Source organism: Lipotes vexillifer, unplaced genomic scaffold (assembly GCF_000442215.2).
Source record: "Lipotes vexillifer unplaced genomic scaffold, Lipotes_vexillifer_v1.1 scaffold1048, whole genome shotgun sequence".
NCBI classification, from domain to species: Eukaryota; Metazoa; Chordata; class Mammalia; order Artiodactyla; family Lipotidae; genus Lipotes; species Lipotes vexillifer.
The window spans coordinates 3,215,877-3,231,379 of NW_006785351.1; the positions used below are offsets into that span (position 1 = coordinate 3,215,877).

Genomic DNA, 15,503 nt, shown 5'->3' on the forward strand with positions numbered 1-15,503 from the left:
AAAAAAAAAAAAAAAATGTCTCTATACATTGCCAAATGTCCCTTTGAGGAGGGCAAAACCATCTCTGGTTGAGGGCCACTATTATAAAGTGATAGGAGGATAAAGTTCAAAATTAGATATTCATAAAAAAAACTAGAAGATTGCAGTCACAGAGGTATCAATTTGATTTTCTGCATTATCTCAAAGTTTCTCCAAAGATTCACATTTTCCCAATGGAATAATTCCCTCAAGGTACAAATGACACTCCAGAGACAAGAAGAAAAGTTCATTTTATTGTCCAATCATTTTCTTAAAAATATTTAATTTTTGATAAAATAAAACAAACTTTTAGTACCATAGAAACCTTTCAACATGTACAACGACATATTATTACTATGTACAACTTCAAAAACAAGCGCTGCCAGCTCCAAGTAAAGTGATGTTGAACACCCTGACTACACGTAAGCTGTAGGAAATTTCCTAGATGGCCAATGTTTTCCTTAGCTTGGAAAAAAAAGTACACAATTGAAAAATATAAATAAGACCTTCAATCAGTTGAGAATCATAAAAACACCTTCTGAAGTTCAGTCATCTGGATCTTGGGGAATATGTAGTAGTTACGAGAGTTCAACAATTAAAATGAAAGCCTGTGGATATTGAAAACTGAGTATTCCAGGAGAGGTCCTGTAGGTTCACAGTCGGTCTATCAAAAATAAAAGCTATTCTTATCGTGGTGGAACTTGGTATCTGGCTCATATACCATTCTTCACCAGCTCATGGACTCCATTCTCATCAATGATTAAAGGTGCGTGGAATTCTTTATCTGCCACATAACTTTCTAGTCCCTACAAGAAGGGTTGAAATGAAACACAGTTAGAAAATTGGTGGACACTAGTCATGTAATGCTAGACTTAATGGCTATATAATAATGATAAAGCATGAATGCCAAGTTGGGTTGAGATACAGAATTTACAAGTCAATAAAAAATCTACTCAGTATGCTTTTTAAACTGGGCTTAATGACCTATTTATGGAAGCATAAAACAAACAACAAAAAGAGGGAAAGTTATTCTGATTATAATAAAAGATTTAAAGTTAATAAGATGATAATCATTCTTCCTTATAATCATCACTTAGTAGAGTTAACATTCTAAGCAAGGTGGCTGTTTCTGCTGCTAGAAGTGAACAATCTGACAAGGATCTCCAGAAAAAAATATTACATATTAGAATAAAGGGGTCTCTACATCCCCCAGTCTTAAAGGTGAAAGTACTAAGCATATGAACAAAACAGACCCACTGAAAGGAAAAATTACATCACACTAAAAAATGACAGATGATTTACCTAAAAAACAAGGCTTATTTTTTAAAAGCCCATTGCATTTCAATGTGTAGGTGAAATGAAGTAAACATTAAACATTCTGTTCATGGCAACTAATGGATAGATGCAAAGCCATAACAGGAACTCTCAAATAGAAGGTTTCTCATTCCCAGGACGAGCTCCTCAGGGCAGGGCCACTGGAAAATGATGTATCTTCTCTAAGGACAACTCTACTTCAACATAAAACAATATCACAATCCTACTTCTAAAAGAATAGGGAAAAAAGCAAAAAGCAAACTTACTTCTCCAGCATAGGAGATAAGAGGAGAGATTTCACATTGTATTGGTACATCATTGGCATCCTTCAAGCTAAGAAAAAAAATCAGACACGGTAAAGATTCTGCTTCCCATGTTACTTGCCAGAGTGAAGATACAGACCATAATCCCTCTGAGAAACCTGCAGATAACAAAATTCTCCTAAACAAATAGAGCAGGTCCTACCCACATGATCACTTAATTCCCTGAGGAGTAAGTTAACATGAAACCATCATGGTCCAAAAGACACTGTCTGGGGTAATCACCAGTAGCTCTTCAAAGTATTTTGCCAACATTGATATACTTATCCCCTAATGTACATATCATTTTTTATCATTTCCAAATTTTAAGTTCATAGAGAAGGGACTAGTTACTGAGTACGTACTGTGTTCCAGACTCACTGCGAGGCATTTTGAATACTTCGTATTTGATTTTAACCCCTGCCACAGCCTTGCATGTTACGTACTAATGATGACCAACATTCTAAAGCTGCACTGTCCAAGACAGTGGCCACTAGCCACATATGGTTATTTAAACTTAGATTAATTAAAATTTTAAAAATTAATTAAAATTTTAAAATTCAGTCCCTCAGTCATAATAACCACACTTCAAGTGTTCTGTAGCCGTAAATGGCTAACGACTACCAAATTGGATAGCACAGATAGAGAACATTTCCTTCATTACAGAAAATTCCATTGGACTAAAGGGTCAGTTAAATTATTTCCCAGTACAGCCCAAATCTCCTAGATTAGCTGAGCTGATTTATTCAGTTTCAAGGTGCTTCTCAGTTACTTTCACCAAGGTCCCTTTTTTAAGAGCTAAGGCAGAACGCACCCAAGTGAAGCCAAGGCCAAAGTCACCACTTGCTTCCCCTAGATCATGTTCTAACATTTACAGCCACCTGCGATCCTGAGTTTCTAAATTACGTAACACAAAAGTCAATAAACAGTGCTTTTAATATGCTTAAAGTCACTAACTTCACTAACTTTGGTGGAGTCAATAAAATCAGAGGGCTTCTGAGGTTAGCCACACCCAATCTTTCTGTCAACAGAACCATTTAATGAGCCTTCAAGGCACTCTATACCCTACTCCAACTCACTCGTCCTGCTACTTCCTACTCAAACCAGGCCAGACACATGCACTTTAGATTATTCCAAGTCATTCTCAGCTATGGTCCCTTTAACTATCCAAATCATACCCACCCTCCAAGACATAACTCAAGCCCCAACCTTCCTTTGACCACTGCATTTCATAGTGATTGCTCTCATTCAGTTATTTATAAAAAAATAAATAAATTTATTAGACATGTGATAAGTCACTGCCTCCTAGGGTAATTATAATTTATACCACACATTTAACACATACTGCCTGATGATGTTACTTAACTTTTATGTATGTGCATCTTAAATCTCCCAGTAGGCTGTAAGAAATGACTTATTTCTCTTGTGTAAGCTACTTCAGCACCTGGGATACTAACAGTACCTGAAGGTCTGTGTGCAGGCCTACAAACGCTTGCTGGCTGAATGAATAAATGAACTATGAGGGTAGATGGATGGCAGACTAATTCAGGTAAAAGATGAACTAAAAGATGGAGCACATATCTCTCCAGCCAGAGATGTAGATATGTATCAGATTCTATCAAAAGAGCTCAAGAGATCTGGTCCAGACCCTCTGGGGCAGCTTGGAGTCCTTTAAAACCAAATGGGAAAATGAGGACCCATTCCATTGATAAGATGTATATAACCCAGCCCCACCTGAACCCCTAAAGGATTTGGTGTGCCAGGAACTGAAGGTGTTTTTGAGCCGGAGGAACACATAGCCGACCTGAATATAACTTCCCTTCTAGTACCACAAAGATACCCAAAAAAAAACTAAGGAAGTTGGATGCCCGAGAGGAGAAAAGAGAGGAGCTCCCGTCACCAAATGTAAAGTCTCAGGAGATAGGCAAATCAGCCCCAAACAGCCCTGTCCCCTAATTCTTTAGTCAAGCATCCTTCTGGTAGCTAACACTGTTGAGTAGGTATTCAGGTAAAAAATAAAAATATTGTCATTTTGTCAAAATTCAGCATCCTTGCTTCCATTCTTTCAGAATACCTCCAAGCTGTTTCTTCCCTCTTTTATAAAAAATACTTTCTTTCCATCTCTCATTTTTAAGTAATCTTTTCTACTCTATGAGGGCATCCTTTAATGCTAAGAATTTCAGCAGGACCTATTTCTAATTCCATGATCTCATTTGGGGCCAAACTTTGATTTCAGTTTAAATATTCAACAAATGGTTAAAATGAAGTAAATTGGGATGGGGGGAGTGTGAAATAAAAGAACCCAAACAAGAACTAAATAATGTTTAAAACTTTTTGTATCTTAACTGAGATAGCTGGATGTTGTTTTCGGTCGTATAATTAAGAAGCTGTTTCACTTTACAGGTTAAAAGCTGTGGTTCAATCAGAAGGAAATTTAGGGTCAAAAATTAATTTTTTTTAATTGTAAAAGCAGGTTGCTTCCACATATTAAAGACGATGGATGGGACAGAAAATGACAAAGGGCACTGCGTCCCAGCTGCCATGGCATGAGAGGCAATAGTTAGCTATGGCTGCTATAAGAAACTAGCCAGCTCTGTGAGTCCACTTCCTTGTCTCCAGGGCCACATCCCAGAAACACTGACACTCACAGGGACTTGTCTCTACAGGACAAAGATGAGTGGCACAGGCAGGAAAAAACATACAGATGAAACTGACATCACTGCTACTCTATTTCTGAGAACACCCCCATCTCCAGATCCTTGGCTATGTACACATTTCCCAAATTATCTTAAAAACTTAAAATTCAAACTAAACCTTATTACTTTTAAAGTGTAACAAGAATACCAAGCTGTCTCTTTAGCTATAAAGATAATGGCTTTTTCGAACTCTGTCAGTACCCAAACAAGAGAGGATACATGCTACTTCTAGCTAAAAATTATCAACCATTAAGACAAAAAGACTGTTTCTTTAGGAGCAAGAAATAACTGACTAAAATTAACACAGAGAGACGAAAAATGGAGCTGTTGCTATGAGAATAAATCAAAAGAACAGTTTTCTCCACGTTAAGAGCCATCTAATATGTCAGGAGCAGTTAGCCTTTATACTGACAGCATACATCCAATTTGATAAGACACATCTGCAGAATGTTATTTTTATCTGGCTTATGCTAAAAGTGGTATGCTGGGATCCAAATTTGTTCTCCCTGGCCTGTAACCTGCTCTAGATTTTATCTTTTACTTGTTAACTTGTCACTACAGGCTCAAATACCTATGGTCAAATTCTTTAGAAAAGCATGCTCCCCACTTCCAGCATGCACTGAGATTCTGAGTTAGTGTCATCCAGCGAGATACCTGCCACCAAATAAGCAGTACCCCCACCAAAGCTTCAATCATCCACCCCCCCAGACCACCAAAAGGCAGAGAGCACTAAACTACAATGCCAGTTAGTATGGAGGGAAGCACAGCCCCATCACCATGCACTGCAGGCAGGCTGGTATATTTACTTGTGATTGACATCAGCTGTGATGGTCTCTGACTTTCCATTTGTAGCACTGCTATGTAGGAACAAATAAGCATTAATGGGAAAGGAAACATACCAAACAATAAAAATGAAGTGGAACTGCAAAATATACTTGACTGAAAGGCATGTATTTATGGTAAATTATAAACTTGGCAAAGGAGATCTGAGGGGGTAAAAAAAACAAAAAACAAAAAACTCAATGGTCAAAGATGAAGCATGAGGACAATATGACATGGCACAGAGCAAGCCTGTTGACAAGACAGAGCCTGAAAGTAGCCTTGGACTGCGAGACAGTCTACTACTGCTCCTTCTTGTAAAAACACAGTTATGGACCAGTAAGTTCCAATGCCCAATGTTCTAACCTTTACCAAGGCATTCTAGTGCTTTTGTGCATACAAACAATCTTTTTAACCCTTAATAATATAAATTATACGGCAGAATGATTTTTACAAAAGTATAGAAACATTGAATGATTTAGAAAGGGGGAATTCTAGGTGCCAAAAGAGGTTTTATCAAAAAACATAAGACGTAGCTTAAAAGTGCTTTCTCTCACATTTGAATAGCTCCAAGGATTTTCTTTTTCTTTTTTTTTTTAATTCTAAAATCCTAAAACGTTTCCAAAGTTTGAGTATCAGTGAATGTAAGTAGCATGCACATCCCTTCCTGGCACCTCCCTCAGCAATCTGAAAGTGCCATGGTGAGAACTGAAGTATGCCTGTGTCTCATAGGCAGCCTGTGGGTGGCAGGTCTTTTGAGGGTTGGAGGGCAGGGGCTCGTAGATAGCACTTAAGTGAGACCACAGATATATGGGCAGCAAAAATCAATCCTCTTGTATTGTGGCATAGTGGCCTCTGATAGACTTTAACCATGGGGCACACCAGAAGAATTACCTTCTGACCATTATTCAGTAGGAGTCAGTTCACTGACACAGTAGAGAGGCATCCAAAAAACCAAGAGTTTTAGAAGATTCCTCTTTAAGGGGAAGTAAAGCTATTGTTCTCTTTGTAACAGGCCAAGCCTTCATTACTTCACATCAGGATCTGCCCACATCAATACTTCGCTTTTTTTTAAGTTCTAGGAATACATCAGAGATAGAGGAAAAAGAAGTCCAAGAGGAGAAGCCCAGGAAGCATACACACAAAAGAGAAAAGGCATCAACCTACCGCGGAATTGCTGGGAGGCGAGAGCCATTTTCATCTATGAAGTGGCCCCCGGCATTGAGGACCCAGCAATGATGGAGGGACATCAAAGCGTGCCTTGCAGTAGTGGGGTTGTCCTTCCCGTTCTGACTGTCTGCATTCTTCAGTGGGGAAAACTCATCTTCCCGTAATACTTCATACACCACAAACTTCCTAGAGTAGAACCATACAAACACTGATTATGAAATAAAACTGCACACAGCTTCTGACTCCTCTCTATATAGCTAAGCCTTTGGTCTTCAATTACAGTCTCTCTTAATCCAATTTCAAACGAATGCTGAAAGAAATAATGTTCATCCCTGGATGAAATAAAGTTGGAATTCTCCTCTCTCTGCAAAATGAAAAATTATTTCCAACCCCAACAATAAAATACTTCATCTTAAGTCAGATTAGAAATCTTAATACAAAAAGATCATATTAGTACCTATTCTGGAACAAAAAAAACAGGCAAAAAGGATGATTTAGAAACGTATATAGGAAGATGACTCTTCTGCATTTTCATATTGGTCAAATTCTGAGACACAAATCTCAACATCAATGTGATCTTTAACAGAGAGCTATATAAGATAAAAACATGTTCACTGAAACATTTACTCGTAGATCAATAAGACATCCTAAACACAAAATGGGCCAATTCTCTATCTCAACCTTTTCTGTCTCTCAGCCAAAATAAGTGACTTTAACAATTTTGCAGGAGAGTCAGATAATAAACTAATTGAAATTTTTAAAAAAGTACTCACAGGCAACTCAAACCATATTCTTGGATTGGTGGTTTCACACTAGAGGATGATAATGAGTCAAAACTATACACTCACAATCAAAATGCCATAACTGACATATGTGCTGTCAACTGTTTTCTGAAAAGAGTGTTCTGCCTAGAAGAGTAAAGGGCAGCATTTCAAGACATACTTAATCTTACTGATGCTATTCGAAACATACTTTGCAAACTGGAAGATGTCAAAGACAAATTTTTCCATCTTTATTCCATTTGGTTTGTCTGGCTTAATTAACTGCCCCTGGGAATCCACATATGGAATCTTCTTTTGAGCCACATGGTGCTGCAACTGAGGTTCATAAATACTAAGTAGGAAAAGAAAAAAAAAAAAACATAATCACTTTCCAAATTTAAAATGCCAGAGAATCTGATAATCATACTCAGGAGCAAATGCACCAACAATGAGTACTAAGATTTCAAAGGGAAAAGCATTTGTTAAATTTCAGTTCATATTCAAATATTAAATGAATAGATTTCCCTATTCATTTCCTTAAATTAAAAAAAAAAATCAAATCATGATCTCCAAAATAAAAAATACACACACAGCTCACACCAACATCTCTCCCATGATTTCCATGTCTTTTACAAAATGTTCCACTCTTTGCCCCAACTTTCCCAACTGAGATACCATCAAGTGTTAGATGGAAAGATGAGTATTTATATTACTTTGGATGAATTAATAACACAGCTACAAAAAGCATAGTGGAATGGGAAATATTTTGGGACTGGAGTTGAAATTCTAAAGTAAACCTGAAAATGGAAATCAAAAGAAAGCTGGAGTAGCAATTCTCATAGCAGACAAAATAGACTTTAAAGACTATTACAAAAGACAAAGAAGGACACTACATAATGATCAAGGGATTGATCCAAGAAGAAGATATAACAACTGTAAATATTTATGTACCCAACACAGGAGCACCTCAGTACGTAAGGCAAATGCTAACAGCCATAAAAGGGGAAATCGACTGTAACACAATAATAGTAGCAGACTTTAACACCGCACTTTCACCAACGGACAGATCATCCAAAATGAAAAAAAAAAATAAGGAAACACAAGCTTTAAATGACACACCGAACAAGATGGACATGACTGATATTTATATGACATTCCATCCAAAAACAACAGAATACACTTTCTTCTCAAGTGCTCATGGAACATTCTCCAGGACAGAGCATATCTTGGTCACAAATCAAGCCTTGGTAAATTTAAGAAAACTGAAATCATATCAAGAATCTTTTCCAACAACAATGCTATGAGACTCGATATCAATTACAGGAAAAAAACTGTAAAAAAATACAAACACATGGAAGCTAAACAATACGCTACTAAATAACCAAGAGATCACTGAAGACATCAAAGACAAAATCAAAAAATACCTAAAACAAATGACAATGAAAAGATAACAACCCAAAACCTATGGGATGCAGCAAAAGCAGTCCTAAGAGGGAAGTTTATAGCAATACAGTCCTACCTCAAGAAACAAGAAAAATCTCAAATAAACAACCGAACCCTACACCTAAAGCAACAGAGAAAGAAGAACAAAAAAACCCAAAGTTAACAGAAGGAAAGAAATCATAAAGATCAGATCAGAAATAAATGAAAAAGAAATGAAGGAAACAACAGCACAGATCAATAAAACTAAAAAAAGGTTCTTTGAGAAGATAAACAAAATTGATAAACCATTAGCCAGACTCATCAAGAAAAAAGGGAGAAAACTAAAATCAACAGAATTAGAAATGAAAAAGGAAAATAACAACTGACACTGAAGAAACACAAAGGATCACGAGAGATTACTACAAGCAACTATATGCCAATAAAATAGACAACCTGGAAGAAATGGACAAAAACCCAGTAAAGCATGACCTTCTGAGACTGAACCAGGCAGAAATAGAAAATATGAACAGACCAATCACAAGCACTAAAATTAAAACTGTGATTAAAAATCTCCCAATTAACAAAAGCCCAGGACGAGATGGCTTCACAGGTGAATTCTACCAAACATTTAGAGAAGACCTAACACCTATCCTTCTCAAACTCTTCCAAAATACAGCGGAGGGAGGAATACTCCCAAACTCATTCTATGAGGCCACCATCACCCTGATACCCAAACCAGACAAAGATATCACAGAAAAGGAAAACTACAGGCCAACATCACTGATGAATATAGATGCAAAAATCCTCAACAAAATACCAGCAAACAGAATCCAACAGCACATTAAAAGGATCATACACCATGATCAAGTGGGGTTTATCCCAGGAATGCAAGGATTCTTCAATATACACAAATCAATCAATGTGATACACAATATTAACAAATTGAAGAACAAAAACCATATGATAATCTCAAGATGCAGAAAATACTTTGGCCAAAATTCAACACCCATTTATGATAAAAACTTTCCAGAAAGTAGGCACAGAGGTAACCTACCTCAACATAATAAAGGCCATATATGATAAACCCACAGCCAACATCATTCTCAATGGTGAAGAACTGAAACCATTTCCTCTAAGATCAAGAACAAGACAAGGTTGCCCACTCTCACCACTATTATTCAACATAGTTTTGGAAGTTTTAGCCACAGCAATCAGAAAAGAAAAAGAAGTAAAAGGAATCCAAATCAGAAAAGAAGAAGTAAAACTGTCACTGTTTGCAGATGACATGATACTATACGTAGAGAATCCTAAAGATGCTACCAAAAAACTACTAGAGCTAATCAATGAATATGGTAGAGTAGCAGGACACAAAATTAATGCACAGAAATCTCTTGCATTCCTATACACTAATGATGAAAAATCTGAAATAAAAATTAAGGAAACACTCCCATTTACTATTGCAACAAAAAGAATAAAATACCTAGGAATAAACCTACCTAAGGAGACAAAAGACCTGTATGCAGAAAACTATAAGACACTGATGAAAGAAATTAAAGATGATACAAACAGATGGAGAGATATACCAAGTTCTTGGATTGGAAGAATGAGCATTGTGAAAAAGCAATCTACAGATTCAATGCAATCCCTATCAAACTACCAACTGCATTTTTCATCACAGAACTAGAACAAAAAATTTTGTTGTATGGAACAACAAAAGACCCCGAATAGCCAAAGCAATCTTGAGAAAGAAAAACAGAGCTGGAGGAATCAGCCTCCTGGACTTCAGACTATACTACAAAGCTACAGTAGTCAAGGAAGTATGGTACTGGCACAAAAATAGAAATATAGATCAGTGGAACAGTATAGAAAGCCCAGAGATAGACCCACGCACCCATGGTCACCTTATCTTTGATAAAGGAGGCAAGAGAATACAATGGAGAAAAGACAGCCTCTTCAATAAGTGGTGCTGGGAAAACTGGGCAGCTACGTGTAAAAGAATGAAATCAGAACACTTCCTTACACAAAAATAAACTCCAAATGGATTAAAGACCTAAATGTAAGGCCAGACACTATAAAACTCTTACAGGAAAACCCAGGCACAACATTCTATGACATAAGTCACAGCAAGATCCTTTTTGACCCACCTCCTAGAGAAATGGAAATAAAAACAAACAAATGGGACCTAATAAAACTTAAAAGCTTTTGTACAGCAAAGGAAACTATAAGCAAGATGAAAAGACAACCCTCAGAATGGGAGAAAATATTTGCAAACAAAGCAACTGACAAAGGATTAATCTCCAAAATATACAAGCAGCTCATGCAGCTTAATATCAGAAAACCAAACAACCCAATCCAAAAATGGGCAGAAGACCTAAATAGACATTTCTCCAAAAAAGATATACAGATTGCCAGCAAACACATGAAAAGATGCTCAACATCACTAATCATTAGAGAAATGCAAATCAAAACTACCATGAGGTATCACCTCACACGGGTCAGAATGGCCATCATCAAAAAACCTACAAGCAATAAATGCTGGAGAGGGTGTGGAGAAAAGGGAACCCTCTTGCATTGTTGCTGGAATGTAAATTGATACAGTCATTATGGAGAACAGTATGGAGGTTCCTTAAAAAACTAAAAATAGAACTACCATATGACCCAGCAATCCCACTACTGGGCATATACCCTGCGTAAACCGTAATTCAGAAAGAGTCATGTACAAAAATGTTCACTGCAGCACTATTTACAATAGCCAGGACATGGAAGCAACCTAAGTGTCCATCGACAGATGAATGGATAAAGAAGGTGTGGCATATCTATACAATGGAATATTACTCAGCCATAAGAAGAAACGAAACTGAGTTATTTGTAGTAAGGTGGATGGACCTACAGTCTGTCATACAGAGCGAATTAAGTCAGAAAGAGAAAAACAAATATCGTATGCTAACACATATATATGGAATCTAAAAAAAAGGTTCCAATGAACCAACGGGCAGGACAGGAATAAAGACACAGACCTAGAGAATGGACTTGAGGACACGGGGAGGGTGAAGGGTAAGCTGGGACGAAGTGAGAGAGTGGCTTGGACATATATACACTACCAAATGTAAAAGAGATAGCTAGTGGGAAGCAGCTGCATAGCACAGGCAGATCAGCTCGGTGCTTTGTGACCACCTAGAGGGGTGGGATAAGGAGGGTGGGAAGGAGACACAAGAGGGAGGGGGAATGGGGATATACATATGCATATAGCTGATTCACTTTGTTATACAGCAGAAACTAACACAACACTGTAAAGCAATTATACTCCAGTAAAGATGTTAAAAAAAAAAAAGTAAAGCTGAGTAACTTTTTAAAAAGTAGATAGTCATCTTAAATGTATAAAAAGCAATCAAGTGAAGAATCAGATATTGAGAATGTCCTTCATTTAAAAATCTGGTGTGATAAAATAGCTCTTATTTTATCCTTAGTTAGCACTACTATGCTGATTTCCATCCTTGTCTCACGCTCTTTTTTCTTTACTTTCTAATGCACTAGTTCCTAAATGCTAGTCTGAGAACCAGCTAAATTAAATGGTGTGGACAGCCTGTTAAAAATACAGATGTCTGGGCTTCCCTGGTGGAGCAGTGGTTGAGAGTCCACCTGCCGATGCGGGGGACACGGGTTCGTGCCCCGGTCCGGGAGGATCCCACATGCCGCGGAGTGGCTAGGCCCATGAGCCATGGCCACTGAGCCTGCACGTCCGGAGCCTGTGTTCCGCAACGGGAGAGGCCACAACAGTGAGAGGCCTGCGTACGGCAAAAAAAAAAAAACAAAAAAAACCAGATGTCTGCATCCACCTCCAGAAATTCTGATTCAGTAGATGTAGGGTAGACATCTGTATTTTTTAAGGTTTCCAGTTGTGGCAGAGAGAGGGTATTCCCTTTCTTATTCTTTGCTTCTCCAGAACCTAGCACAGTTGGAGGGAGGGATGTAAGAGAAGAAGAGGGAGAACTGCTTTGGACTCCAGTTAATGCACTGAGGAGAATGGGCTACTACAAATTTGCACTCGATATATCGTACTAAAAACAACTACAATGTCAGGTAAACTTCCATTTGATAAAGATGCTCCTCAGAAAGGAAGATGAATCATGTACGATATGGACTTGAAGTTTCTTCCTACTTCTCAAGTGACTTAGCTTCGGATTAACAATAAATAAAAAATTTTAAAAGCCCCCATCTTGCCCATACTTGACAACATCTCTCAGAAACGGTACAGTGAAGAAATGGTTGGCAATGTTCCCCGCATTGAACAGCAGTCGTCCATCTGAGCTTCGTTTTTGAGCTGTAGACAGAGAAATCTCACTATATTCCACCACCTGGTATACTCCATCCACTCGGCAAACCACTCCAACTGGTTCTGTAGGGTTCGTTTTCTCTACCACCTGCCCACCAAAGGAAGACAACAGTAGAGAAAGAAATGTAATCAGGCGCTGCATTGGAGATCTGTCATTTTCCAAGACCACATTTACAATTTTACTTACTTTATCTTTAAGGTATTAAGTCAAGAGGAATCTTTAGATAATCATCTATCTGAGAAGAGGTAAATTATCTCCCTCCTATTTATCATCTAACTAAACTGTACAGTAGAAATTCCATCATACACATAGGGCCCAGAAGAAATCACACTGGACTGGGAATAACTAAATGAGGAGTCTACGTCCCCCCAAATATGTTTTTATTATTGAATTTATCCTTAACCACACTCAACTACTTTGAGAATAAATGAAACAAAATCTCTGAGATTCACAAAACAAAAGAAGTAAGGCATTTTGCCTCTCATTTTGCACAAATCAATATTTCATTTGAAAATGGTGTTTCTTTCATTTTCATTCATGAATACAGCAAATTCCTTATGTTTCAGGGACTTGGCTAGGAGGTAGGAGGGTTAGAGCGGGCAGGTCACAGGGTTCCACTCCAACTTCAATCAGAAAAGCCCACTCATATTTACGTTTTGCAGGCTAGGTTTTGTTTGAAGTAAGAGGTTCTATGCTTTTTTAAAAAGTCTGAAAACCAGTGATCTGATAATCTAGCAAAGACTCTACGATGATCAGGGAGCTGAGAGAAAAGTATTTGGTCAAAATCAGAGGGAAAACATAAGAGTATGTAATTTTAAAAAACCTCACAGGTGATTCTGATACCCCACTACCCTACGCATATATCACTGACCTAAATTAAGTATTTAGAATAAAATTATGAAACAACTGTATGCAATGCACTAATAGAAAACTCAAGCCTCAGATGAGATGAATATCCAGCAGAAGAATCAAACAATTAAAATATATGAAGATATTATTTTTGCCCTGTTCGATTAACAATTCAGCATATTCCAGAGTATTTTGAAAAATCTGTCCCCACTTTGAAAAGTCTATCCAAACCATACATGAAATTATATCAATAAAATTAAAGCTTTTCTTCAGCAACTGATCTCTTAAAATAAATACAGCCAGTGGCAGTCCCTTCCAGACAACTAAAGCCACTATTGAGCACTTAGTTTACACAGCAATTAGAGATATAGGCACTGAGTGTAGCTCAGTGAGGCTGGGCTACTGGATACGTAGGCCTGCTGTGTAGTTTCACTGTTTGCTGCCCTGAAAGGAGTACAGTATTCAATGAAAAGAAACCTTCTACCACAGAAGTGGATTAAACTGGAGGGAAACATACAGCAAAATTATTTAAACCAACCATGGACCTATTTGCAATTCTAGTCTATCACTTCATATTCTCTACAGTAGGTATCTCAGTAGACAGAGAATCTGGAATAGATTCCTCCCATTCCCATTAAAACACACACACACACACACACACACACACACACACACACACACACACACACGAGGTTTGTTTTCCAATCACTTCTATACAATCCTACTCCTAACCAGCCATGGAAAATAATTCACACTTTACTTCCCAAGTGTTAATCTGCCAGTAAAACGTTTACTTTTATAACAACTATGAACCTCCAAATACTATAAAAGTCCAGATTACAAAAGAAAGCATTTGTAAAGTACATGAAGTTGGAAGTCAGTTTATATTCTACAGAAAAGATTTACAGCATAAAATTAAGAGGTCTCTTGATTTCCTACAAGTTAAATCCTGAAAAGCTGAGTTCAAAGTAACACTTTAACCTCAAAGTTACTGCAACTGCTTTATAAAATTATCTTTTCTTTTTTTAAACATTTTTAAAGGAATTTTTTTCTTTCTTTTTTAAATTTAATTTATGTATTTATTTATTTATTTTTGGCTACACTGGGTCTTCATTGCTGCATGTGGGCTTTCTCTAGTTGCGGTGAGCGGGGGCTACTCTTTGTTGCAGTATGTGGGCTTCTCATTGCGGTGGCTTCTCTTGCTGCAGAGCACAGGCTCTAGGCATGCCAGCTTCAGTAGTTGTGGCATGCGGGCTTCATTATTTGTGGCTTGCAGGTTCTAGAGCGCAGGCTCAGTAGTTGTGGCACACAGGCTTAGTTGCTCCACAGCATGTGGGATCTTCCCGGACCAGGGATCAAACCCATGTCCCCTGCACTGGCAGGTGGATTCTTAACCTCTGTGCCACCAGGGAAGCCCTAAAATTATCTTTAATTAACAATCATTCCTACTCTCTCAGCTATGAACTTTTGTAAACCACTCCACTAAGTCTTTTCTCAAGGCTCTCACTCCATAAAAAATACTTAATTCACCAAGACAGGAGCCTATTAAAGAATGAAAAAAGAATTCCCTGCATAGAATTCTACTACACACTATGAATCACTCCCTAATTTTGGTGTTTCTAAAAACATATTTTAACATCTTGATTTTTTTAAATTAAAAGGGTGGGAGGACAGATTACATAAATGGTTTCTACTATTTCTAAAAGTTTTTAACATATACCAGTCTTGTAATATTTCGGTTCCATTTGAATATGTATTTATGCATCCATTGAGTGACTATTACATTATATGCCAGACACAGAACTAAGCAGGAAGACTGAG

The 15,503-nt window shown here is 37.5% G+C and overlaps 1 protein-coding gene across 3 annotated transcripts in view; it reads right to left on the minus strand.

The window, feature by feature from the left end:
• Positions 1 to 238: 238 nt before the first annotated feature.
• UAP1 (UDP-N-acetylglucosamine pyrophosphorylase 1) overlaps positions 239 to 15,503 on the minus strand; it is a 39,574-nt gene continuing 24,309 nt past the window's right edge. The window contains exons 6-11 of one of the 3 annotated variants that reach the window (XM_007457407.1): positions 12,727 to 12,920; positions 7,289 to 7,429; positions 6,314 to 6,502; positions 5,134 to 5,184; positions 1,599 to 1,665; positions 239 to 824 (exon numbers count right to left, since the gene is read on the minus strand). In XM_007457407.1, coding sequence (XP_007457469.1) covers positions 732 to 824; positions 1,599 to 1,665; positions 5,134 to 5,184; positions 6,314 to 6,502; positions 7,289 to 7,429; positions 12,727 to 12,920 — 735 coding nt within the window. In that variant the 3' untranslated portion in view covers positions 239 to 731. The remainder of the gene's footprint in view (positions 825 to 1,598; positions 1,666 to 5,133; positions 5,185 to 6,313; positions 6,503 to 7,288; positions 7,430 to 12,726; positions 12,921 to 15,503) is intronic. The other 2 variants (XM_007457408.1, XM_007457409.1) reach the window with 2 other exon arrangements.